The sequence below is a fragment of the Simochromis diagramma genome, unplaced genomic scaffold, assembly GCF_900408965.1.
Source record: "Simochromis diagramma unplaced genomic scaffold, fSimDia1.1 OVJJ01000387.1, whole genome shotgun sequence".
Lineage (NCBI taxonomy): Eukaryota > Metazoa > Chordata > Actinopteri > Cichliformes > Cichlidae > Simochromis > Simochromis diagramma.
In genome coordinates, this window is record NW_024387152.1 from 9,449,788 (window position 1) to 9,477,583 (window position 27,796).

Below are 27,796 nucleotides of genomic sequence, written 5' to 3' on the forward strand. Positions count from 1 at the left end.
ACCTCCCTTTCACAGGCAAATATATATATATATATATATATATATATATATATATATATATATATATATGTATGTATATGTGTGTGTATATATATATATATATATATATGTATGTATATGTGTGTGTATATATATGTGTATATGTATGTGTATATATGTGTATATATATATGTATATATATATGTGTATATATATACATATGTATATGTGTATATGTGTGTGTGTGTGTGTATTCCTGTATATTATGTGACTTCTTAAACAATGTACAGAGTCTCTCACAGACTTTAGTCTTTATCTTGTGGATACAAGCAACACTTGTATGACTGCTTTTAACTTTTAAATGCATTCGCCTCAGTCAGCGTGTTACTGTTGTTGTGTGTGTCAAAAACCGAGCCGTGTGTGTTAGTGTTTTAGAGTTTGAAAAAGAATTCATGCACTATGTATTGTGCAGCTGCATGCAGTACAAACCTACAGGATAAGCCAGGAGTCCTTCTTGAGATCAGTCTCTTCAGTGTATTTTCCAAAAGTTTTAGATGCTGTGCAGTGGAAAGTGACAGTAACCCAACAGTCACCCACAGTGACCTGCCCTCTGTGGCTGATTTATGCCTTTTAACTGACAGCCACCTCCTAGACCCTGCGGAAGAGTGAACATGTCAGAGGTGTGTATTCCCGCACGTACGTATGTGTGTTCAGTGGGGAGTGACTACTGTTCGAGTTCACTGGAGTATCAGCGAGGAGCAGTGTGATCCACAAGTGTTTATGTGCATGTGTGTGTCTCCATCCTCTCGGTGCCATCATGTGAGATAAAGCTTCCTGCTCCTTGCGCCCACATCTTCATTGCCATCCGTCATGATGTCATCTCCCCTGGCCCAGAACAAAGTTATCTCCTTGGGAGAAGCCAGCCTGTCGCACTCCCTGTTCGGAGTGCACGCAGCCCTGCCCTGCTCCCACCCATGCCTGCTCTGTAACTGCAGCGCTGGTCCTGATAACTGCCCCACTCCGTGGCCTCTGTGCACACAAAAACATGGAGCAACAAGAGGAAAAGGAGATGCTGATGGGCCTCTGAACAAGCAACTGCAGGAGTGTGTGGGTATGTTACTGCGGTTGCATCAGAATGAGGATGCTGCGTGGGTGGAAGCTGTCCAGGAACGTCAATCTACTAAACCAGTGAAGCGAAGCGAAGACAGATGACTGACAATCATAACAGAGAGGAGATTGCTCTTCCCTGCCAATGAGGCATTTTTAAACCTGCAGCATTTGGTTGGTTTTGTTTGACTATTTGGGGACTGAGGAAGCTATTGTTTTAACATTAGCACCATTTGGAGTTTCATCATCATCATTAAATCTCACATTTGTTCTCTGTTCAAGCTCTACCATCTCTATCCAAAATATTTGCCTCTGAAGCTGCTGCCGCTGCATTCAGCAACAGCTCATCAGCTTTATTGGTTGGGTGGTCTGAGTAGGTGCCTTTATATGAGGCTATCACTTTTGACTGAACTTGTTTTCCTGCGGCATCTCGGGTGGAAAAAATGAAAAATGCAAAGTTAGTGACTGTATGACCAAAATAATGAGCTGAAAAGAAAAAAAGACAGATTGATTGAGTCATTGGAGTGAATTTAATCATGTTATTTGATATTTATTAATGTAAAAATACTGACTACTGATGCTATGAGGTGTGTCCCTACTGATTACTACGCACAAAAACACAACTAGACTGCGTGCTCTTGTTCCAAAACTGAGACGAGATGAGTGATATTCACACTTCTCCTGAGGCTTTGCTTATTGCATTGTATGAACATCTATAGTGCTGCTGGTAAGCAGACTGATGGAGTATACAGTGGAGTTGAAAAGAGGAGGTTGCTGCTCAAATGTTTTATTTTCATTTATTTATTTATTTCAAGCATTTATTTTTATCTTTATTTATTTATTTTTATCAGTTATATCCGAGAGCCTCACCTGAGATCGTCATGGAGAAGAAAGTCAGATGAGCACAATGATGGGCACGACCTAATTCTCTTCCCTAGGCTGGAGCCTATCCTAGCTGCCATAGGGCCACACACCCTGGACAGGTTGCCGGTCTGTTGCAGGGCTAACATTTAACACATGTCAATCAAAATTTTGCAGAAATATATAAATATAACCCAGAATCATGGCAAAACGTGTAACAGACACGCCAGTCCATCGTGTCAATTTCCCGCTTTGCCTCTCCAAAGCGTCAAAGGGACACATGCAGACGTTGCATTACCAGCAGGGGGAGATGATAAATGTAAAGGCAAGAAGTCGATAGCAAGCTAAATGCGTGAAGTATGTTCAAAGTCCTTAATCATCAGAAGCGATTAAGCTGGTGGCTTTACGTGTAAATGTGTTAATAATGTCTGTTTAAATGCTTTCCTGTGATTATTTTCATGTTGGCTTGAAATAAAATATTTGTACTGCCACTTACTGCATGTGAGTGTCGTTTTCACACTTTAGAAAGGCAACACGTGAAATGGATATTGTGGACCATCGTGTCTATCACACACTTTGCAGTGATATCGGGTTGGTGTTTACACCACTCTTCAGACTAGGAGGCTACAGTAATGTGCAACAGTGTTGAGCCAACCCTCATTTCCTCTGCAAGGAAAATGGGAAATGGGTGCAGTGTTATTGAAACATGTACAAACATACATGGAAATACAGTATATATGGCAAAAATAGAGTTTGTACAATCCTAACTCAGTCAATGCTTCAATAATGTTGATGTCCAGGCTGTGGGGAGGCCGAGCCATGACTGGCAGGCAGTGTGTTAGGGATCATTGTCATGCTGAAAAATGAAGTTGTTGTCAATCAGAAGCTTTCTAAATGGCATGGCAGATCACTGACTGTACTTTTCTGTGGTCATATTTCCATCAGTTTTGATTGCCAACACCACCGGCTGAAATACAGCCCCACATGCTGAATTCCTTCTGCCACGATCTCAGCTATTAGCTCTCTGGGAATCGCTTTGTTGGTTTTGTGTCTGTCAAACTGTGTTACTGTTGGTATTTTTTTGTTTTTGCCACAGGCTGCTAGTAATAAAGTCCCAAAAGATACAATTTAAAACTGCTATTTTGCTTGGTTGTCTCTTATCTGTATACACAACATTGGTTCATCCCTTGAGTCAGGTGCCATTTTTGTGCTTGAATGATTCCTAGGTTAGTGTTAAGTGGCTTAAGAAATCAAAAAACTTTCCTCTGACATGGTCAGGTACAGGTGATTGAAAAAGCAGCCAATATCCAAAGAAAAACTTTGAAAGACCTTCAGAAAACTGAAGAACTGTTGCTGTTAATTAAAGAAATTACTGGAAAGTCTGGCTCCTGGGAAGGAAAATATAAAGAAATGAAGTGTGGCTTGAGACTTTTGCACAGTATTGTAAATCTGTGGACACCACACTTTGTTACAACTGATTACAACATTCAGAGTTACTGGCTAATGTGTCCACCTTGAACCTTTCATCAAAGAAGCAAAGCAAACTGATAATTTAATCAAAGATGCAGTTTCATTCTGATTCAAGAAGCTGAAATGCTCAAACTGGAGGTCACATAATACACTGTATTTAATGTAGTGACTGAATAAGAAAACTAAAGAGCTGTGGTGCCTTCTAATCCACGAGTCTCCTGAAATCAATTTCCCAGTTCAGACAAAGGACGGGCACGAGTAGGAAATTATTAATAGACCAAAGTATAATTGATAAGTTAATTATTCATAACCCCTTAAAATTTTGCATGTTCGGACCTGCCAGATGGGATTTCAAGCAGCTTCGTCTTCTTTTGAATATACCTAACCAACATGGATTTGGCTTTCAAGAGATCATTTGGCGCTAGGAGAGAGAAACACAAACACACACACACACACAGGTAGTGGAGGAAGTCCTTTAATGGCAAGGAAACAGGCAGAACTGGCAGAGGGAGATAAGACCCTCCAGTCGGTGTCCTAAACGTGAAAATAAACAGAAAAAAAAAAGGGTGGGGGACCAAAGGAGAGGGAGAGAGAGAGGGGATAGCAGTGGCGGGAGGGGAGAGGAGGTAATGAGTTCTCAGCCATGCAGAATAGCAGTACACCTCATCTCGTTATCCTCTTGTCTGGGTGGTGTTTTTGCTTTGTGAGATAACAAGTGGTTCACTGATTGTGGAGTTAGACAGGCTAAGTATGCTTATTTGTATTTGTTTAGAGGAGAGCTTGTGGTCAGTGCGGCTGTTTTGGTGGACGTGAGGTCTGGTGTCTCGTGTTAAGTCGGCTTATATAACAGGTCGATGTGGAAGTGTTTGTTGTTAGTTAAACTGTATTAAATGTGTGCTGTATGTCTTCCACAGGCAACATAGTCCTTCGCCTTTGCAGGACATTGTTTGTGTTTAAATATATTTTAATCCTCTTAAAACTTCTTAAACTTCTACGTACTTCCAGTAATTACCATATTTCCATATTCACAGGCCATTATACTTTATTTTGTCTTTTGTCTGACGAGTTCTCGCCTTTACTGAAGGCTGCAGTATATTTCTGCTGCACCAGTCTGCCAGCATTAAAGTGGCACAGCTCCAGCAGTTTCTTATATACAGCTCTGGATGGCAGCCATTCGCTCAGACCCGCTGCCTCCTCTTCACATGGTGTACGCCACCCAGTAGATCACATTCACCACGGCGAAAGTGAAAGGAAACACGGCCCTGGCATAGATGTCGATGGTATCTGCATCAATGGGCTTGCAGACACACTTGGAACAGCACTTCTTCTTCTCTTCCTCGCGCTCCTCCGGTTGCCTGGATCTTCTCCGCCTCGGCTCCGTCTCCTCCGTTCCACCCTCCCCGGGAATTTCGCTGCTGGAACGCTGGGCTCGACCATGGCGGTTGGAAATGACCACGCCCTGATTCATGCCGGTGACTGACAGGGAAAACAGAACCATTGCCTGTTTGCCGTTCTTTACAATAGACTGTGGAGAGGAGGAGACAGAGAAGCATCTAAGCATTTACCTGACAGAGCTCTATTCTGGCAAATTTGGCAAAAGTGACAATTCAACCCCTTTGCATTCATGAGGTCTACTACTATAACTTATAACTACTTTATAAGCAAAAGCTCTTAAGTATTTGGTCCATACTGGTACTTTATATTTTATAACGCTTCATTTTTTTGAATAAACACACGACTAACCCTAACCCTGTCAGTGGTTAAGGTAAGGGTTAATTGTGTGGTATTAATGATTATCATCTCTTTTGGCAGTTTTGATTACACCGTACTCACTAGAGCATAAGCGATCAGACCAATGTTGTCAGCTCATTTGCAAAACTATTGTTTCTGCATTTGTAATAGACAATTCATATAAATGTAAGTAAAGAAGAGGCACTTCAACCATTTTTTGAGTGTTGATGTTGCATAGTTTGTCCACCAGAGGGCGCTGAGCTGAGTTGAGCGGAAGGTAAACAAGTAAATAAATAACTAAATAAAACAAAGGTTTGAGAAATCTGTTTATGTTTTGTATGTTTGAAAGAAAATTACATCGGCCATTTTATTGTAATATTATATTTTAAAATACTTTGATATCTGCATCAGTATCAATGTAAAATACCCTATATCAGTCGTGCTCGAGTATTCTATGCTGTATACAGGTTTGTCATTGCAGTTTCACATCAACTCTTTTTTTGGCTCCTTTTTTTCACCATCACACCACTGCAACATTTAATTTTAATCGCTTCACTGCTCTGACAGGTAATCTGGTACGTTTAATATTTCTGTACTCATAGTTTTATAGAAGGTGCGGCCACTGTTATTCTGAAGGTTTACCTCAGTTATGATGGACACCAGCAACTTAAGAAGCTGACAGTATGATGAGAATCACTATTGCTTCCTGTGGGGCGATCATCTATTTTCCCATTATGGTCTATAGAGATTCATGTCCTGCTGAAGGTCAGTGGGATGGATGCTTGTCAGCACCAAGGCCTGATGTCCGGCCTAGGTCTATGTTTAAGAGGTGTGCACAATTTAGTAGCAACACCCCCACCCTACCGCCCTGAAGCTCCATATTGAAAGGTCTGCTGACAGGTGTACATGACGGAAATGATCGAATGAGTGATCCTCACCTCGGAGCTGAGCTTGCTGGCCTTGACCTTGGCTTTCTCTTTGAGTCGGTAGTCAGCGTTGTAGTGAGCAAAGGCGTACTCGATGAGGGCCGCAAACACAAACACGTAACAGATCCAGAAGTAGACATCTAACGCCTTGATGGCTGACGCTCGGGGCAAGGACGAGCGAGCGCTTACCATCAGCGTGGTCATGGTTAGAACAGTTGTAATCCCTGTGGACAAGAACAAAAACAAAGCAAAAATTTGACTTCTGTGGATGTGGGGCTCTTGATTTGTGTTCTCAGACTGTAGGTTGGTTGGTCCCCTACTGTAGTCTAGACAACAATATCTCAACAGTATAAACTGTCAGTTAGGTGGTTAATCTAAGGTTTCCTAAGGGAACACTATCCCCTTTCTGTTGGTAGCTTTAAACAAAATGAGGAACAGGATTTTCAAAAATATTTGGTGTACATATTCATCTTTCTCTCAGAGTGAATGTTGCTCGTGTCCCATCATCTGGTCCAAATCTTCCATTTAAACTTAAAAAGACAGCCTCATCGGGCTGTCTGATGAGGCTGTCTTTTCTTGCTTTAACTAAAATGTTTGCAGCTCATCAGTGATTCTGTTGGCACATTCCTCAGAATTTTAGTCTTGAGAGGACATGAACGTTTGACTTGTCTCATCCTCATGCGTCAAATTCAAGGCCGGAGGGCCCGATCCCCCAAAATTTTAATTTAGCCTGCATGCAAATTTAGCATTTTGATATATTTTGGCCCACCAAGTTATCTAGCTGTTGTCTGCATAGCATGTCCCCCAGTGTGTGCAGCCAAACAGAGGGGCACAACTTCATTGCACCTGCAAGTTAATAAGCTGCTTAACACTGACTGAAACAGACAGGACCATCGAGAGAGGTGGGAACTGAGAAGCTCTTTAGCTGTATCCATACTACATCAAGAAATATATATCTTCTTCTTCTTTGAGTAAAATCTCAACATGAGCAAGCAGAGGGGATGGTTGAGGCAGGTGGGCAATTTTCAGACGGGAAACTGCAAAGTTCGATTGCGAAATTAAGGCTTACGTGCATCTGATTTCATAGCAGAAGGTAAGGCTGCATGGCATATGTAAAATACTTAATCAAAAATCCTTTTTAATTAACAAGATAATAATAATAATAATAATAATAAATACATTTTATTTATAAAGCGCCTTTCAAGACACCCAAGGACGCTGTACAATAGGATAAAATACATAATAGAACAATGACACAATGAAGGACAATAAAACAAAAGCACAAGATAAAATGAACAAACAGTGGGTTCACAGTGAATATGCAGATTTGAACAGATGGGTTTTGAGTTGAGATTTAAACTGGGGGAGAGAACCAATGTTTCTTATATCTGGGGGGGTAGAGATAACATATTCAGGCCTGTGAGGACATCTGTGTGAGACCTGAAGAAATATGTGCAGGAACTGAATTAAAGCTTTATTATTTTTGCTTTAACATCAGCATGTATTGAGCTAGGTTGTATCCTGTGATGGTCATCAATAGGCTGCTATGAGTTACTTGTAACCACAATGCATTAGTTTGAATGTAACCCCACATGCAGTAAGACTCTAAGAAAAGAAAACTGTCATTTATGTGGTTTAACCTTTCAGAGGACGAACGAGCACCAACCTTCACTGAAATAACCCCTTTCAAAATGTTCAAATATACTTCATCCAATTAATACTAACCTAAGGATACACGAGCAGGAACTGCTGATTGGCTGATCCAGAAGGACACCCAGGACATTGCAACCAGTAATATCGAAGGCATGTACGACTGGATGATGTAGACACCTCGATTACGTCTCAGCTGGAAGCGAAGACTGAGCCTCGGAAAGCGCCCCGCTGTGAAGCAGACAACAAGTCACTTTGTTTCAAACCAAACATGCTAATTATTTATCATAAAGAGGCCATTGTTCTTCACAGGCTCTGACGCTAGGCAACATCTTTTGCCTCGCTTTTGCCCCTAGTGGCACAACTTCAAGATTTAACGCATAAAATGGTGTTGCAGCTGCATCTTCCCAGCAGCTACTGCTCTCATCTCCTAAATCCCCTGCCTGGCTCAGCAGCAAGTCTGCCTTGATGCATTTCGTCTACGAATAGAATACAACCACAGAAGTGCCTCTGGTTGAAAAAAAGAAGTCATGCTTCAAGAAGTATGTGTAGAGTTCTCCAACACAAGAGGGACCAAAGTCCAAAACCACCACATACGTGTAAAACATAATACAGGCACAAAACAAAACAAAAGAGTGATGCTCACCTGATTTGAAATTCATCATCTCAGTGTCAAAGCGATAGTCCGTGATGGTGAACTGGGAAAGCTCTAATTTGTCCAAACCGTGAATGTGTCTCTGACTCTCCGACCAGTGATACACAATGTCCTCTGAGGAGTAACCATCTAGAAAAACAACAACAACAACAAAGACATTTACCCGTCCAGCCGACACAGATGTGCGAGGTTCGCTCAACATTTAGCATTTTCATCCTGTCACAGACACTGTAACCTTTCACAAATGTCACCGTGCTCGCACAATGAAATGTTTCGGCAATAAACTGAAATAACATTTTTAACCCATAAAGATGAATGTAGGAAGGAAGAAATGAACATTTAATATCAATCCCAACTCACAGCTTTCCAAATCCAGCATGCATTCCTGTTCGTCCATGGGATACTTGGTAAGGTCCATGTCACACGCCACTGTCGAAGTGATTCTAGGAACAAAACGGCTCGCTTAATCAAACCCTGACATAGATGCTATTACAGTTTCTTCAATTTGTCATTTTTCAAATAAAAACTAATTTTCTTTGATCTTCTTTTTGCATGTTCATCCTTCATTATTTAACTCCTGGTATAAAAATCTGACTCTTTAACGAAAAGTCCATTTAGTTACTATTCATGCATTCTTGTTTTTATATTTTTGCTCAAAACAGCCTGCATCCAAACACAGCGCTAATGAGAACTGTTATATTTAACCAAAACAGTGCAGTCTGATCAAAACAATGACGAAAGACAGTGAAAATTTCTGGTGTGCTAAGATGAAACTGCAGAATTATCTTATAATTTTCTGTAGGCAAAAGAAAGAGAAGACAATGATCTGTTTGTTTATACCGGCTACTATATAGAATCACTCCGTTAGGCTGCAGGCGGATCAGCTTGTTCTCTACGGTCACATCGTGAAACCAAGCAGATTTGGCGTTAACGATGAAGGTGTCGGGCAGCCACAGCTTGTCCACAAACCGACTGTCCAGTCCAAGAGTCTTGTTAGTGTGATTGTAGGACAGGCGGTCATCGTGCCAGCTCTGCCGCAGGAACACAGTCATGGTGTATTCCTGTCAGGAACACCACGGAATGTAAAACAGGAGACAGACTGTTAGGAATATTAGGTTCAATTATATTTACTTTGTATTTTTAAAAATATATTTAATTTTTTTCATTATTCTGGACGGTTTTGGGAATAACTTATTTATATAGGAAAAATCGTTGGTGAGATTGTGTCAAAATATGAAATTATTTAGAAAAGAAAAGTAATTACTCAATAAGAATTTTTAGTAAGAAGAGATGTTGGCCCTCCAATTAATGATGAATGCAACATTTAATTAAAGGGTCCAAACACATTTCTTTTCAGACATAACCCTAAAACTGATATCACCGTTAAAATGCTGTTAATTATTGTTATAATCGCAAAATTGAAAAAGAATAATAACTCTTTTGTCACTATATTGTAGATTTGAATTAAATATTTTGTTCCTATTGCAAGAGATTTCAGCAAAATGTGACACTGAACTTCCTACCAAACAGAAATATAGAAAGAAAAGAAAACACAAAAAGCCATCTTCAAACGCCTGGTGAGCCACACAAATGCAGATCTGGCTGCAAATGCAGAAAAACACAACCAAAGAGTGAAATACCGCAATTAGCATCAAACAGCATAAACCACCAGAGAGGAGGCTGAAAAAGAAGCAAACAATGCTGGAGCACACATGCTGCACTGGCTGGTGACGTGAGTAAGTACTGTGGTGCTTTTTTACTATTCTGCTTGCATAATTCAGATATTACTGCAGCAGTTCAGTGTCCGGTTGTGTTTTATGTGTCCTCACAGCATAAAAGCAATAAAGCACTTGGCTTTATTGTCTTACTTTGCAGCCTTTCCCTGAATACTGTGCACTTTGTGTTTGTGTTTTAGTTTCATTGCTCTTTTGGCTACCACACTTTGGACTTTATTTCAGATGTTAAGCAAAAAAAAAAAAACATATTGAATTGAAGCGTTTTAAGATTAAACTCCTTCTTTCATGATAGACATGGCGCCGCCCACGATTACAAGGTTACGCAAAATGATATTTGTGCAAAACATGAATTGCCCCATTGGATTTGATATTTCACTTTACAAAATCCATGAAAGTCTGAAATTATCCAACAACTCGCCCGATGTGTCACAAATGTTCACACTGAATGCGTTTAAACCTTCGAGTGGGATATGTCAGGATTATGCAAATAGTAAATCTTTGATCGTTGCGACAGTTGTGAAGTGATGATAGAGAATCTCGGTGCAGAAAGAAGGAGCGAGTGTCTGTTCTTTACCATGTTGGCTTCAGAGATGTGGTCAATGCTGGCTACTTCTATAGCCATGGCCACGTTCACGGGCGGACCTGCAGAGGAAATGGTGAGAAAAAAAAAGGGCAAACCTTTGCCCTCCCCATCTCAAACACCCACCCACGCCACTTCTCTGATTCCCATTCTGGTCCCTCCCATCCTAACTCCATAACCCATCTGTTTTTCTCCCATCCACCTTCCTCCCACGTCCAAACACTCCTACGGTGCATAGAGATTAAGCATTATCCAGTTTAGCCATGCGAAGTGGCACATCACACAATGGGCATTCATAAACAACACTGGGCTTTCATGGACTTGCACAGAGAGAGCTTCTGCCAACATTCACACGCACGCACACATACGCTGTAGCGTTCACTCAACAGTTTGCCATATGATTAGCATGGAGCGTGCAGCAGTCATCGAATGCTAGAGGGCAGAAACTACGGGGGGGGCTCAGTGATGCAGAACAGAAAGGCTATTTAAAATATATTAAACATTAAGGAATCATTTCCCATCATTCAACACCTCCCCATGCCATTTTGGGTAATTTATATTTTCAACACCAAATGCAAGTGAATGGGGAAAGGTTTTCAGTTGTATGCTTATTGTATGTTGATGTAAATGGGAGAGTTTAGAGGGCGATGTGATTCTATTCTCCAGCGCAGGTACAAAGATGACTATAACATTTGTTAAACAGCTATTTCACCAACTCTGGTTAGTAAATATAATAGAAAATATTTCGCTGCATATTAGAATGAAGCACAATGTGTAGCATTACCATAGAAACGTGGCATTGATTTTGTTTGCTACCACTCTAATTATGCAAATAGATTAAAATTCCAGAAAAATGTTTTACAGCATTATCAGTTCAGAAACTTTGCATTTGCAAATAGGCTTTGCACTCTGGAAACCTTGGCAGCACATATTGATGTTTACAGTGGGAAAAGTTGTTACTGTATATTAGTTTCTTGCATTATATAAAAAGAGACTCCACTTCCACTGCAGAACTAATCCTCCCTTACTGTTAAAATGATGTGAGATTGGAAACATTCAGACACTTTGGTTCATAATATGGTTTTCAACTTTCAAATCAGGTTTTGTGTAGTTATCAATTTTTCTAATATTCAGTGTTCAAGTGAGGCGATAACAAGATCCATAAATTTTATGTAAAGAAAAAAATACATTGTGCTTTTTTTATGAAACAATCTGTCTGTCACGTCTTTTCTTTACATCTTGTGCATCACTATCCTTACAAATTATATTTATCTTGCAGAAACATTTTTCATAATTATCATATATTTAAGGCCCTGTTATTGCTCCATATTAATAGCATGGGGTGGGATTTGAGTGAAAGAAACTGCCCCGAAATAACAGACATGATTCCCCAGTGGTCACAACAGCCTTCCATTTAGCTTCCATTTTCAACACATTAAAATGTGACATAAATAGAAATGCAGTGACCACATGATGTTGCATTATGATTCTCTGCATCATGCACAGGGTGGTATGTGTGTGGCGATAGCGGCACTCTTGCCCCACATTTTCACCTTTCCTCAGCTGAGTTAAGCTGTGAGATTGAGAAATCTATTGCTGTGGTCATTGAATGTTTCACATTTGGCAGCCATTCTTAGCAAATTCTCCAGAGCAGCACACAATGTTTGTGCCACCACTCCACTCCAGCGTGTCCTCCTGCAAAGCCTCTCTTTAATAAATGTTTTTTGTGTGTGTCCTTAACAAACTGTTCACCTGTCAGCATATGTATTTGTATGAGGTAAACAGAGCCTTGTTTTAATGTCGTACAGGAAAAGCCAAACCAAAGGCGCCTCCGGGATAATGGAATTGGAAGATGAAGTGCAATCCATGCTCCTGTACTTAGGACTTCGGTTGGGTGATGCTAAGGATGGCTGTAAATGTGAGGCGGTGAAATGTAACCCAACGCCACAAGCAGTAGATCTCATACTCACCTCCTATCCCAGGGCGAAAATTTCTGGCATAGCCCTTCATTAAATCATCCAGATTAGGTAACCAGGATATTTCAATGTCTGTACCTACATAGTCCCCAACGTCACTCAGCATGGCCCTAAAGAAAACAAACACAGCAGCCTTCAGTGGTTGTCCTGTCACACGTCCACAGGAAAAGCCTGGCAGAACTTCAGATAGAGTTAGTAGCATACGTAAAAGTATCTCAAAATTTGACACAATAACCACTTTTTCAAACATAAATAAGATTCATTATTTACATCGTTCATTTCTCCTATTACGGAGTTCCACAGGATTCTGTGCTAGGACCAAGTCTATTTGGATTACACTTGACTCCCTTAGGCAGTATTATAAGAAGGCATAGTATACATTTTCATTGCTATGCAGATGATACCCAGGTTTGTCTATCCATGAAGCTAGATGACACACACCAATTAGCTAAGCTTCTCTTCATTGGCTGCCTGTTAAATCCATAATTAAATTTAAAACCCTTCTTCTCACTTACCAGGTCTTAAATAATCAGTCTCCATCTTTTCTTAAAGACCTCATGATACCATATCATCCCAAAAGAGCACTTCACTCTCAGACTGCGGACGTACTTGGATATTTCAAAGTAGAATGGGAGGCTTTCAGGCCCCTCTTCTGTAGAGCCAGCTCCCAGGTTGGATTCAGGAGAGACACACCATCTCTACTTTTAAGATTAGGCTTAATACTTTCCATCTTAAAAAAGCATATAGTTAGAGCTGGATCAGAAGACCCTGACCAACCCTTAGTTACGCTGCAATAGGCCTATACTGCTGAGGGCTTCCCACGAGGCACAGAATGTTTCTTCCTTACTCACCTTTTTTCTTTCGCTATGTATTTATACACCACCTTGCAAATAATCATTATTTATTATTAATCTCTGACTATCTTGTTTGGTCATGGCAGATCGCTGATCCTCGCTAAGCCTGGTTCTTCCTGTTAAGAGGGAGTTTTTCCTTCCCACTGTCACTAAGGTGTCATCTGATTGTTGGGGTTGGCTCTGTGTTATTTTAGGGGTATTTACCTTAGAATATCAAACGCCTTGAGGCGACTGTTGTTATAAAATTAATTGAAGTGAATTTCATTTGATTAAAGTAATTTAGACTCAGGTCACACTTATATCAGTGTTGGCAACAGAGAACATTAGGGATCTTTGTGTCTAGTGAAGTGTACCCACACTTGACTATGCTGTGGAAAAATCTCGAGCAACCTTTCATCTCTTTAAAGTTTGTCAGAAAAACGTAACATAGGTGCACTTAAAATGTACACGGAAATATAGTATATAAGGTAAAAATTGAATTTGTGCGATTCTAATGCTTGAAAATTAATACTTGGAATGACCACTTTTATTCTTCAACACAGGCTTGGACAGGCTTTCTTATAATTTCTTTAGCTAGTATTCAGGAATAGTTCTCCAGGCTTCCTGAAGGGCGTTCTGAGCTCTTCTTTATATGTTGGCTGCCATTACTGTGGAAGTCTTTGTCAATCAGATCCTTCCAGATGGTACTGGTGGTGGATCCCTAACACCACTGGTTGAAATGCAACCTTAGCCAACGACACAGTTTCCACCATGTAAGGTTTTTGCTAGATTTTTTCCTGTTTCTTAAGAAAATGGATTTCAGATAGTGGTATTCTACTGTATATAGATTTTAGACGTGCAACTTCTTCTTTTATCCTTCACTTGTCTAGTTGTCTAGTAAATTTTTAACAACACACTGCACTCTATGCTGAAATATGCCAGGTTTTCATGTAATAGCTCTTTGGGAATCAGCTTTTTAGTGCAAAAATGCAACTTCGTGCCTTTTGAACTGTGTTAGTTTATCAAAAAACTGGGAGCAAATTATATATTTTGCATAATTCTGACATGCTACTAGCAAGAAAATTGCCTCTTTGCTAAATTTTATGCTCGAATGATTCATAGGTGAGTTTTAAGTGGCTTAACAAACAATAAGAATGTTCCTCTGAAAATGCTCAGGTCAAGAACTGGACTGAAAATGAGTCAGAAAGCAGACAGTGCAAAAAAAAAAAAAAAGGATCAGAAGACCTTCAGACTGAAGAAGAAGCCTGAAGAATTGTTGCTCAAGACCAGTTTAAAAATGACTAGAAAGTCTGGCTCTTTGACAGCAAATTATAAAGAAGTGAGGCATGATTCAAGAATTGTGCACAGTATTGTAAATGTCTAATTGTATCTGTGATCTATTGCCACTGTGATCTTTGTGTTTCTTTGTGCATCTCTGTGTGTGCCTGTAATACAGTATGTGAGAGACTTTCCCTTGACATTCATACAAAGGCTCCTTGAGGAGGAGCCCTCTCTTCTGAATTGACGACAGTATAAAATGATGAAAGCCCCCCTGTTATGGCAAAACATAGATCAAATGTCACTCTCATAAACAATTATGCTGAGCAACTCATACAGAGCATGAGATTTATGTCCAGTCATAATCAGCAGTTCAGTTTTGTGTTTGTAAATGTCACCAGGTCCATCACAGCAGAAGTGACCAGGTTGTGCATCCAGACATGAAATGTTCAGAATCTGTCAGATTAATAGAAGGAATTCATGTTAGCCGCTGACTATCCTGTAATCGAGGCCGGCCAGTATACAATTTGTAGTACCAGTACCTATATGGGGTGATTTATAAGCCAATATTCCAATATATAGCCCAATATTTTTTATTCTTTCAGACACACAAACCACAAAGAGTTTTCTGTAATATCACACTTGTAGTCATTTGTTTACTCGTTTACTTTCTGCCAGATTCTGCTCTGATCAGCTGGTTGTTGTTTTTCTGGTGTTTCAAACACCGTGTTGCCAAAAGGGAAGCTCCAGAGCATCCTTTGGTGGACAAACTGTGCAACGCTCCTAAAATGGTTGAAGGGTGTCTCTCCGAACTCTTGTTTACTTTTCATTTTAATTTATCTCATCGTATCTTATTTAAGACTTTTGCAGCTGATCAAACACACACATCCGCACATGTGCAATAAGACTAAGTGCAATGCTCTTTTTCTGACATTGTATTTTTACTCAGTTGTATATAGCATTTGTATTCTATTTTTATCCTATTGTATATATATTATTTTATTTTATTTTATTCCATTGTATATAGTATTTTATTTTATTCTATTCTATTCTGTACAGTTGTGTACAGTATCTTATTTTTATTGTATTCCAGTGTTCTCTAATTTTTGCTATATAACTTTGCACTATCCACTTTCTGCTGATACATTAGTCAGGCTTTACTTTTCAATAGAGATGGCACAATACCACTTTTTTATGTTCGATACCAATATCATACATTTGGATATCTGCCGATACCGATATAAATCCGATATAGCGTATTTTATAACGAATAAAGCGTGTCTGTTTTTTAATATCTTGCTGCATTTTGTATAAGTTGATACTCAAGTTTTAAAAAAACAAGGAAAACTAAAGCTATTCTGTTATACCTGTATGCAAAAAATACACTGCACCCAAAATATTTCATAGATCAGCAATACTGATCAATCTAATAAACTTAAACCTGAACATCCTCCCTATTCTGGTATTTTAAAGAGTACAACCTAACTAATAGGGTTGCCAACTCCCAGCCAAAACAAAAGGGGAACCACCCCCCACCCTCCACCTAATAATGCTTAATTAACGTAATCGACTTTAATTTAATGCACGTGTTAAAAAAAATGAAATGCACAGAAATCAATTATTTTTCTACAATAATTAGATTCAACATCTTTCTTCAACAGAATTGCAGACTGCACAGATGGTATCTTCCCAAAGGAAAAAGTACTATAGCTTACTAGGGTATATTAGACTTAATAGTTACTATATACAATAACGGATTTCTATACATTTTACATCAGATGAAAACTTTGGTTGTAAGATTCAGATAATTATTTATTAAAAGCTAGACATGAGAATAAGAAGGAAAAGTATTTCTTTGTGACCCCCTTTCCCTGTTCATGCCCTACCTGCCCCCCTGGCTAAACCTTGCTAGGCCCGCCCCTGCACAGTTACCATTCTAACAACAGCTTATCAAGCTTAAAGGTGCTGCTGTTGTGTATCCACTGGTTTCCTCTTTCTGGTGCGAAGTGGGCCACAAACAAACAAGAGAGACGGGAGTCACGACAGAAAAGCCGATCAGCTGATCATTGATCAGTTTCATGATTGAAGTAGCAGCAGGAGAAGGAGGGAGAGAGAGAGGCAGTCGCTCCATATATCGGTTGTTAAGCTTAACGTGGGAATGCTTTACAAACATTCAGAGATGAACTTACACACTTGCTTTACTTCTCTGGGATAACTTTCTCGGAGATGAAATGCTGGTTTGGTAGTGAGGCTCTAAATGCTCAACCAGACCGCCGACTGGTCTCGCACGTCACAGCCGCTCTATCACATGATGCATACTCCTCCGACGTGCTAAGGTTATGAGCTGAGTTACGCCATGTCGCAAGTTTTGTGAGCTGCTTTTTTGATATTTAATGGATTGGATTACAGTTTTTATTTCTCTCCGATATCCAATCCAGTAATTTAGGTCAGCATCGCACCGATACCGATATGTGATATCGGTGATATCCATCTCTTCTTTTCAACTGTATAAAATTGGAGGAAAAATATTTGATGTAACAAAAGGTCCCCAAAAAAAGAGCAACGTGAGCTCAAATTGTTAATCGTTTGCAGATGTTTACACATTTACATGACATAGAGTAACAGGGTAATAGTCAAGCCCCAGCAGCTACCACCAGCTAAAAACAGAAATAGTTCTCTTTTTAGCTGACTAAAGCAAACAATACATTTGCATTCTAGAAAGGAAAAGAAAGAGGAAAAAGAGAGAAGGAAAAGGCTAAGGGAGTTGAAAATGAAGTCATCCATACCGGCTACACCTTCTACTTTTAATTTAGTGCTTTTATAAAAGACTGATGCTGCTTTAAATACAGTGTTTATTTATGAAAATGAAGGAACCTTCACTTTAATTATCATTTTTAGTCCTATAACTTGTCAGCATGTGCTTTTGAAAAAGATGGAGCGCAAAAACATGACTTTTATTAATAACATGTTTTCCAAAACTCTCTTGCATCCTTGAATTATTCATCGCTGATTTAGGAAATCACATTTTCTTAAGATTCAAACATTAAGAAAAAAACGTGTGCGTGCAATTATTTGGTCATTTATTTTCACCCAAAGCAACTCGTCCTTTGTTTGTTTGTTTGTTTGTTTTGTTTCCTCTTTGCATGAAAATGATTAAATCCTGAATGTCAAAGATGCTGAATGTCAGCACAAAATTACATCTCTCAGGGGCGTCCTTTCAAAAAGTTTTTTTTAAAAAAGTCTGTGCTTGTTTCAGCATTCAAAAGCCACGCTGATTAAAGCCTGGCTGACATATTTTTCCTCAGTCGTGTTTCCACAGCATGCTTTTGTCCACAAGGAGTCTGACAGCAGATCCAAATCTAACAGCGTAGCCTCAGATTCCACACAGCGCATAATAAACAAAATGCTGCGCCTCACTCCACAAACCTCCAAATCGCTGTATTTCACTGAAAATAGGCTCTCATTACACCGTGGACTTTTATTCTGAACAACATACCTTTGTGCATGCATTGTTTTGCATTCAATTCAAACTGCCCCCATGCACTGCCACCTCTGTGTATGTGCCAGGAGTGGAATAACAGCAACATTTAAAGCTATTGTCTGTTTTAAGGATCTGGAAATCACTGAGTGCTGCCTGAGGGCAGAAAGGTAACACTGTGAGCAGCAACAGCAGGAGCCTCTGTGAAGGATTTCACAAACGTAGCACAGCTGAGATACCACCAGGTGGCAGTTTTGTATTCTGAAACACTCATACACAGATCCATACACATATATTTAGAGGGGAGTTTAAAAATGAGAAGTCCATGTTGAAAAGAGGCATGGCTTGTTAGACATCACCATGAAAAAGACACATGGAGATGAATCAAATGTTAGAAGCAAAGCTATCGTGCAAAATTGAAGGTGCTGACTGTTTTTGCTACAAACAAATACGATTTTTCTGACATTCAAAGACCGGCGGTGGGGGTATCGACAGGGAAATGGACCGCATGGGGGGTTCGTGGAAGGTGTTCAGATCGTTCGACAATGAAAAGCCGCGAGCTGACCTTTGAAATCGGGCTGACATTTGAAGAAAGTCGACGTGCCCGAGAGCACAGCATTATTCCACGCTGCCATACGGAAACTATTCACCAAAATGTAACGGCTGGTTAACTGAATATGAAATAAAATAAATAAACATTTCTGCCATGCCATTAACATTTTCTCGGTGGATCTGTTTTGCAGAGGCAGATGTATTTTTAGTCTGGCAATCACTGTCATGACTAAAAAAATGGGAGCACTGAGTGAATTAATTAATCACTAAGTGACTCCTGGATTTCTGCGCTAATTGGGAGTTTCTAAATCTGGAAATAAAGAGCGTTTCTTTCAAGTCATTTGTTAACACACCAAGGTCAAACAGACCTCTGTCTGGAGAGGAGGAGATAGCGGGTGGAAATGTATATCACACAAATCCTATAGTAGAACTCTATTTATTGCAATTTAACACTCATTTTACAGTTGTTAACTGTTTTAGGATTTAAAGATTTATGGCCTTGGTGCCTTTATTCTCTGCAGTTCCCACACAGCTGTGAATATTTAGTGTGAAGGAGTTGTATGTAATAACTAAGACTCTTTTCTGTCATGGTGTGGTTGTTGCACAGCATCTTTTTTTAATTTTTCTCCCTCTTTATATGATGGGGGCTGCTCGTGTGCAGCGCTGCTTCGATTTACTCTAAAACACATGCGAAGAAATGTTAATCCAAGGGTCCAAAATCCCGACTAAAAGCTTTTATCGACTCAATTAATCTGGCTTTACTGACTTTCACATATACATATATAATTTTTCACATTTGCCACAGATTATTGCTTTTATTGCAAGCTGTTCTCTTAACACCAAATGTTCTCCTTCTCTACAAACATATCAGTTTGCTTAAGGAGGAAAAAACAACTTCACTTCTTCTCCAAAGAAAAATCAAATGTATTCTGTTGAAAGACGCACCGGTCTGAACATTTGATTGCTTTCTTGGATTTACGAAACATTTGCGCCTCTTCATTTTCCCACCCCTCCATCCATGACAAGCAGTTGAGAGGGTGTGCATTTGCAGACGCTCCTAATCCTTCTATATTTCGCTTTCATTAAACGTCTCTCTCAGGGCCCGGATCTGCCGTCTGTTTGTGAGCTAACATTAAACAGTTGGGGAGAGGAAAAACAAAGAGAAGCGGCTTCACTCAAATTTATGGTGTCTTTTTGTGAATGCAAAGCACAGCACACACCAACAACCCTAATCAGTATCGTATAATCGCTCAAATTGATACCTGGACTACCTATCAGCGCCCTGATCTAACTGTTTCTATTAGTTCTGTGGTGAAATGAATCAAACTGGGATAAATATTAAATAAAACATGAATAAATAGATAGTTAAATCACTGAACAGCTGCTTCACATTTATAGGTGTGGGTTTCTAACGGTGTTCGCACTGCATTAGCAGTCATAATTAAGGGTCTGTGCTGCGCTGCCATGCGGCAAACAGATGTTTTATTGACCAGATTTGCACTCAAATAATGTTTGTCAGTCTTAATCGCATTCCAGAGTGCTCCATTTCCTTCTGCACATCCATTTTTTTAATACAAGTATCAATAGATAATGTAGAATGCATTCAAAAGAAAGAGTCCCAAATTTAAAAACAAACTTCTCTTTTTTTTCCTGTTAAAAGTATTCAAGTTTCTCCCAACATTTGTGTTTTTAAACATTAAAGTTTCTAATGTCTAAGAATATATATTTTTATACTAATAATAATTTGTGTTAGCGAGTGTGGATGTGTTAAATAGCTGCAGTAGTAATGGGTGGCATTGTTTATTTATTTGCTTATCACTGTGAGCATTTTGAAAGCTTAAAAATTATTCTATCATTAAAACTATTTCTTCATTATGATGGTAAAAAGCAACATTTATCCCCATCAGACAGAGTTGGGCTTGGTGGGGGGCGGATTGTTGTGATAACTGGGGGCTAAATTAGGGTTTGGCAGGTGGAGGAAACACTGAGATCAGGTGTAGTCATGCATCACGGGGAAAAGAATTAATTATAAGTCACAAAGCCATCTTTCTGCAAGGCTGTGATTGGCTGACCTGTGCGCCAGTGTCACTGCTTTTTGTGGAATTAGCCAACTGAAGCTTACAAGATGTAAACAGTTGTTTCGTGAGCTATATGTGCTAAAGTGCCTGCTATGTTCATGCAACCTTTGAATAAAACAAAATAAAATTAGTATACTTGACAAAAAACATAATTCAGCAACACGTCGTGTATAGATTGTTCCTTTAACCCTCAATGATTAGGTAATGCATAGACAAATTACTGCTTTATCTTTCACTTTATCTCTTTCCTGTATGATGATCTAGAACTGAAGTTTATCCAAACTAACAAACAGGAAAAGGAATAGAAAAAGAAGAAAAAGATCATTTATGGTAGACTAAATTTATGTCTGAAACAAAAAAAAGATAAGTTGCTGTTTCTAAATCTGTGAGCCTTGCACCCTTTCCATTTCTTCTCATTGATACCAAGACATGTGTTGCTCTCCTCCCTCTGCAGGAAGCTCAAAGGTCAGCTGCAAAACAGCTGGGAGGGATTCGATGTCTTGCTCAAGGGCACTTCATATGTATGAATCCTGATACTCTAGTTACATAATGGTGTCTCTAAACACAGGGCTTCTGTCTCTGCCTCTGATAAAAATAAAATAAAAAAAACTGTGATGGAGTCTGTGGGATGATCATGCTGTACAGTGCTGCTGTTAGAGAGGTCCTTATCTGAACGGAAAATGCTGCAGGACTCGTGTTCAGGTCAGTGAATATCCTGCGCTATTTTAAAGAGCCCGAAGACCCAGAACATCTCCAAACTCGGATAGTTTGTCACGGACTAGCTTTCGTCACACATCACGTTGCCGACACATCACACCTCCGCTGGATAAAATAAAGCAAATCATTTTGACATTTGCTTTGAATATAATGATCATAGAAGGAACTGCAGGAAATGCACAGGAAATTCTGTTATGCACTGGTTTCCAAAGCACTCACATTACAGTTTGAGTGTAACCAGTGCAAAATACCCAACGCAGAACTGCTGTATCTCAGCCTTGTCTATTCTCATGGGGATTAGATACTGCTGGTATTTATCATTAGGTTAATTTCATTGCGTTTAACATACTTATCAAAGTGACATGCAAACTGCAAAATAAATTCATGTGTAATTATCTAGAAATTAATGAAATCAGCAAAACTGTCCTAAACTGTTTCCTTTTCCCATTTACGTGTGATATGTCAACATAAATTGAGTAGGCGGCTTCTAGCTGAGGCGCTGAGGTGTGCCTGCATCACCCTGTAGCCAGCTCACAGTCAGGCTTCAGAGCCAGCTCATGCAGCCGGGGGAACATGATCAAAACACAGCGTTACTGGAAAATGTAGTCTCCGGACGGTGGGGGGATTTATCCGCTGAGTCAGTCTCTCATGCGGATTAGTCAGGACAAGGGCTTCACCTGAGTGCAGGTTTAAGGACAAGTGTGACAAGCCAGAAAAGATGATAAAATGTGGAGTTTAAATCCTCCTGCATGAAGCAGGGGCAGCCACCTGCTCCTAAACTACACGTCCGCATGAAAACAAAGGTGGGGAGTGACCTCCTGTGCATGTCCTCCTGAAAAGGTAAATAGTGACACTAAAATTCTCTTCCCGGGTGTGCTCTAAGCTAAACTGCTCGACTAGCAGTTAAAATAAAATATGGGGGCCAGGTTGACCTGCAGCAAGACCCCGAGAATAGGATGGACCCACACTCCTTACAATCTGTGCATTTTAGTCCATAAATGCCACAATTGGGCTCTTAAAGAGTGCTTTAGACTCAGCTTTGCTCTGTCAGTAATCCAACACTTTTCCCCAGGGGGTTAGTCAGCCTGCAGGTGAGTCTCTTGTTCTATTTGTGTTCAGTTTTTAATGCATTTCGTTTACAACAAAGGCCCTATTTAAAGGAGGCCTTATATACTTAATAGACTGGAGCTCAGGAGGTAGAACAGGTCGTCTGCTAATCACAAAGTTGTTGGTTTGATCCCTGGCTGCTCCAGTCTGGATGCCAAAGTATCCTCAGGCAAGATACCAAACCCCAAGTTTCTCTCTGATGCGTTCAGAGTGTGAATGTTAGACAGAAAAGCATTCAGATATAGAAAAAAGTGCATGCGTATGAATGAGTGAACAATGTGTGTTGTGTAAATCACTTTAAGTGCTTAAGTATAGTAGAAAAGCACTGCATGAAAACCAATCCATTTACCATTTGCTCATAACTTGGAGTTTACTAAAATGGCTTTGTATTTACAACTCAAACTAATCCTTACATCAGATCCTTATCATCCATTTTAGCTCACTTCCCACTCTCTTTAAGCTAACTTTTATACAATTGGCTAGGTTTGAACAGCATGTCAGCGGGTCTTCTGCGCTCACAGCCAGCCACACTGTATTAAGGATATCCCTCTATGAGGACATTAAACTCTGAGAAGTAGAAAATCTGAGAAGTATCAAGCCTAAACTTTGAGTTCACAGGGATTATGTGTGCATTACTTCATTATTTAATATGAGAATCCACCACAATTACCAGTATAAATAAGAGAGGAGAAAATGTAATGCATAATAGGACTGCTTAAATCTCTTTTGGTCCTCATTTCTTTCAAAGATTAGCTTTGCTGGACTTAATCAGTATTTTTTTCTCCCCCGCACTCTTATTGTCACATTTCTTGGTCTTTGAGATATCGCTGTTGTAGCGCACAATCTGTGAATCTCCTTTCAACCTCCAGTCAGCTGGTGATAACCACACACCGACATGCATGAAAGTATTATGTGTAATCTGGCTGTGCAGGCACCTGTGTCGGTATGTTCAGCTATCTTTAGTAGCACCTGTGTGTCACTGGAGTCGGGTCTGGTTAGAGTTTTGATTTATGTTCCTGTCTTTGTGACCAGATAGCAGCCTCGCTGTTGACTTATCTCCTGCAATCAGAGCTGAATGAAGTCTAATTATAATAACACTGCAGACTCGACACTTTATATAGCTGCTGCGTCACAATAAATTCTTACAACTGGTAAACCACTGGAAGTCAGGTTAATCATGTATATGGATTTTTTTTTTGTCAGTGTCAGTTCTGAAATAATGACCTAGCTGACCTTTCAAGGTTTCGTTTCTTTTTAAAAACATGATCTTTGGCCCTTGTGATAGAAATCCACTGTGGACTGTGACAGCAGCAAGAACACGGGTGGAATTAATGACTAGACATGCATATAACAGAGCCACCATTATTATATTAGTCACACCTTTGCTGGTACAAAAAAGACTAAAACACATTAATCCTTTTTCATAGTGACAAAAGCTAATGAAAAGGCTTAGCCTGTGTTTGAATCAACTCAACCAGTGTAGTGCGGTAAATTAACTCCCTGCCATCTTGTATGAATGTCAGTTCTGTACAGTTCCCTTAAAGTTTCCCACACTGGAAGAAAGCAATGCATCGCCCATTATGACAGGTTCACTGCATTTTGCTAACAAGCCTGATCCAATCAAAAATCAAAAATCTGCAATTTGTAGACATGAAAATTTAAACTATTTCTGCTGCCCTCTTTGTCAAATCTCTCTTGAAAACAACACTTTTAATATCAGTGACACTTTCACCTGCAGAAATAAAAGACGTGTAAAAAAGACATGTCACTTTAGTAAAGTGCAGCTTCTACATTGTGACAGCAATGTTCTCCGTGGCTTAAAGTGACTTGATATTATTAATGAGAGATACGTTTGAGATATGTGTGAGAGAGTACAGGCCAACAACTTATTTGCAATGGTTTAAATACTACCAGGCACTTTTTGTGAAATACCCGAAGACCTAAATCTTTAAAAACAAGTTGTACATTATAGTTTTACTTTTCTAAAATGACTAAGATCATCCCTGAAAAGATTAAGCATGATAGATTTTTAAAAGCATTTACTGGGCAGTACTTTCAGGGATGGATTAACACATATCTGGCACTCTATTTAACAGTTACCATTTCAAGACAATTTTTTATCTCGGGCTAGTGGTGACCAAAGGATGATGCTTTTCATGACGAAATAGCATGTTTTCTAGCCCACTCCTCTGTTACAGACATTATACAGTCCATTTAGATGCAGATTGTACTCTGTAAAGTGAAGGGTAAGTGACACTTCAGCTGTAAAGAAAAAACTGTGAAATTCATGCAACACCAAAGGTGGTGAGGCGCAACTTAGCTAAGCAACTTTTGTGAAATGGATAAACGAGGAGCTAAAAAAAGAGAATCAGGGTGATTCTGTGCAGAGCAGGAGCGAGGAAAGAAAGCGGCGTGCAGGTTTCCTCTGCAAAGTGTGTGTGTGTGTGTGTGTGTGTGTGTGTGTGTGTGTGTGTGTGTGTGTGTGTGTTCATCAGTGTGTGTGAGAGAGAAAGAGAGAGAGATGACACATAATGAGGTGCAAGAAAAAGCCTACACTCTGCATTGTACTGAGAACAAAATAATAATAACAGCAGTGACTGGAGGCAGGAAAATCCAATTACAATAGCTATTACTCCCTCTACTGGTGAACAGCCAAGAGGGACAATAGAGGTGATTTTCCCCAATTTTCCTCAAAGCTTAGGGAGCTTCACCCTTTGCCCTTTTCAGTGTGAAAGCAAGTACTGAAACTGAAGCTCTGTAGTAGATGCTGATTATCCCGCCAACTGAATGCCTATGAATGCAGGCCTCTGTCGAAAACGAAGCACTGTAAACTAGTTTAGACAGACCTGACCTGCTCCTGGGTGAGAAGGTAATTTATCCTCAGAGTCGGCACAATGGTCCTGATAAATCTTTTCAAATGGCTGAAATCTGAACCGCTGCTGAATAGGACTGGATCACTCTTAAGAATTTTTTTTTTTTACCTTATAATACACAACCTGGAATAATCCTACTTCAGAGACGCATTCACGACTGAAGCTCCCAGCAGCACCTACACCTTTTTTTTTTTTATTTAACCTCCCAAATTGAGCACCTTAGTGATATTCTATTTAAATGTACTGTGTTTACTGCAGTATGAGGCCTGCATCATGGGATCATCTGATGTATTTGATCCCTTACGTGGCAGATAATGTCACCCCCTGGAGGTTCGTGACATTATCTGACACACGCGCGCGCACGCAAACGCTTCCACTCAGCTGGTATTCATCACCAGGGGAGGGGGGATAGAAAACAATCACCTCTTACTATGCATATGCATTATGCAAATGGTGTCATCAGGTTCATGCAAGCGGGGAAGAAAGCAGACTTCAGATTGTGGGTGTCTATAAGTAGTTTTATGTAAGCCTGTAGAAGTCCGTTTATCCACGAGTGAACGTGAACGTGAGTTTTGCTAGCACTGAGTCGTGGGAGGCGGTTGCACAACAAGCAGGACTTCAACTGACGCGAGACTTTAAATCAATAAGAAGAGCAGTTTATTGCTCCTAAATAGATGAATATCACAGTGCCTTTCCTTGTTTTATCGTTCTAGTTTGTTGCTTTCTTATTATTATTAACACCGTTTATAATTTGACGGCTAACTTCTTCCGGAATATTCATAGTGCTCCGCAGTGGGAAGCACATAAGACACCTGCAAGAAGTTTAAAAAAAACCCAAAAGCACAGCTGATCTCACCTGGTGAAAATATCTCCTCCGACGAAGAGCAGAGCGAGACTCGAAAACAGGAAAGTTGGGATCTCCATTCCACACGCTGTCAGATTAATATATGCGTAATGCTAAGAGAAAAGTTCCCCCGCAATGTAATTCGACGACAAAGCCCACAAGAGGATTTTTTTTGTTAGCTTTTTTTGTTTGTCTTTTAGTTATTATTATTTTAGTGCGCTCTCCTCCCGATCCAGCGCCGCGGAGAACAAAGTAAAGTGTGGTGGTGAAGGTGATGGTGACCCCATGGTCGTGAGCTCCCTGATTCCTCCGCGTCCAGGAGCGCACAAGAGAAGAGCGCGCCTATGAAAAAGATGAAGACAAAACTCCGGGTCCGACCGAAACAAGGAGCCGATCCACCGCCTGACATCCACCAACAGCGCAGAAAGCGAGTGAGAGAGAAAAGGATGGAGAGAGGCAGAGGGAGAGAAAGAGAGGGAGGGTGGGAGAGAGGGAGGGAGACTCGCTAATCTGTCGATCCCTCCGTCGCTTGGCCTCTAAACGTCAGATTGAATCTGGACACAGAAGGCGGGGGTGGGTGGGGGGTGGCAGGAATGGCATCATAAGCAAAGGACTTCAATATATTATGTAATGTTTGACACATTTGACTCATCTCCATTAGGTAATTAGTGGCTCACATAAAGTTGTGATTTTTTCTGTTGGAATAAGATCAAACTGGGAGGGGGGCTGCCCAAAGTGTGCGCAGAGGTCCTTTCTTTGGAGGTGGACAATAGTGTCGCTAGTATTGTTACCGAGTCGATACTAGCGCGATAGGACCGATACTTTCTTTTTGTTTTTTCTTTTCTAAGTTCAGCATGAAGCCCACTCAACTGTCTTAAATAAATTATTTATTCTTTTTTAAATGTAATTAATGTTTTTCTTGGAAATGAACCTCAAACATGCACTATGAAAAATGTCTGAAACTTTTTGTGTTGACTGTCATGTCTATTTTAGCCTGTAGCACATAAGCTGAACTAACAAGCTTTAGAGACAGATACTTTAACATTCCAGGTCTCCAAAAACAAAAACGGTTTTAAAAAATGAGCTCACAAATCATGACCCATGCTCTCCTCTACACAAGCTGCCTTTATAGCTTAAATATATTGGTATAGGCAATAGACCCTGTACTTACTTGGTATCGGACCAACACCAAAATTTGGGGCCTTCCATCAATTCGCTCAGCATATTGAATTTATGGTGAGTATTGCCTCTCTAACTGTGAAATTTAAAAATAAAAGACATATTTTATGTATAGGAGTGACAAAAACAAAATGCATGTACTAATGCATAAAAGAACAACTGTTTAGTTTAATCTTGTAATGTCCT

The 27,796-nt window shown here is 39.9% G+C and overlaps 1 protein-coding gene across 2 annotated transcripts; it reads right to left on the minus strand.

The window, feature by feature from the left end:
• Positions 1-3,878: 3,878 nt before the first annotated feature.
• gabrd (gamma-aminobutyric acid type A receptor subunit delta) lies at positions 3,879-26,944 on the minus strand. 2 transcript variants are annotated; one of them, XM_040047740.1, is made up of 9 exons: positions 26,444-26,944; positions 12,666-12,781; positions 10,690-10,757; positions 9,220-9,440; positions 8,740-8,822; positions 8,371-8,508; positions 7,800-7,955; positions 6,087-6,298; positions 3,879-4,942 (listed from the first exon to the last, which is right to left on the minus strand). In XM_040047740.1, exons 1-9 carry the CDS (start codon positions 26,509-26,511, stop codon positions 4,616-4,618), a joined length of 1,389 nt encoding a protein of 462 aa, XP_039903674.1. In that variant the 5' UTR covers positions 26,512-26,944; the 3' UTR covers positions 3,879-4,615. The 2 variants fall into 2 exon arrangements, with proteins under 2 accessions (XP_039903674.1, XP_039903673.1); XM_040047739.1 differs by lacking the exon at positions 26,444-26,944 and having other exon boundaries at positions 12,666-13,615.
• Between the last annotated feature and the right edge of the window lie 852 nt (positions 26,945-27,796).

Excerpts from the sequence above, each read along its gene's own strand:
- gabrd (XM_040047739.1), bottom strand. The coding sequence starts at position 12,921 with ATGTTTGAAAAAGTGGTTATTGTGTCAAATTTTGAGATACTTTTACGT. Across the intron at positions 6,299-7,799 it reads TCCTGCTCGTGTATCCTTAG|GGATTACAACTGTTCTAACC; the intron begins GTTAGTATTAAT and ends TCTTGTCCACAG. Across the intron at positions 4,943-6,086 it reads CCAGCAAGCTCAGCTCCGAG|TCTATTGTAAAGAACGGCAA; the intron begins GTGAGGATCACT and ends TCCTCTCCACAG.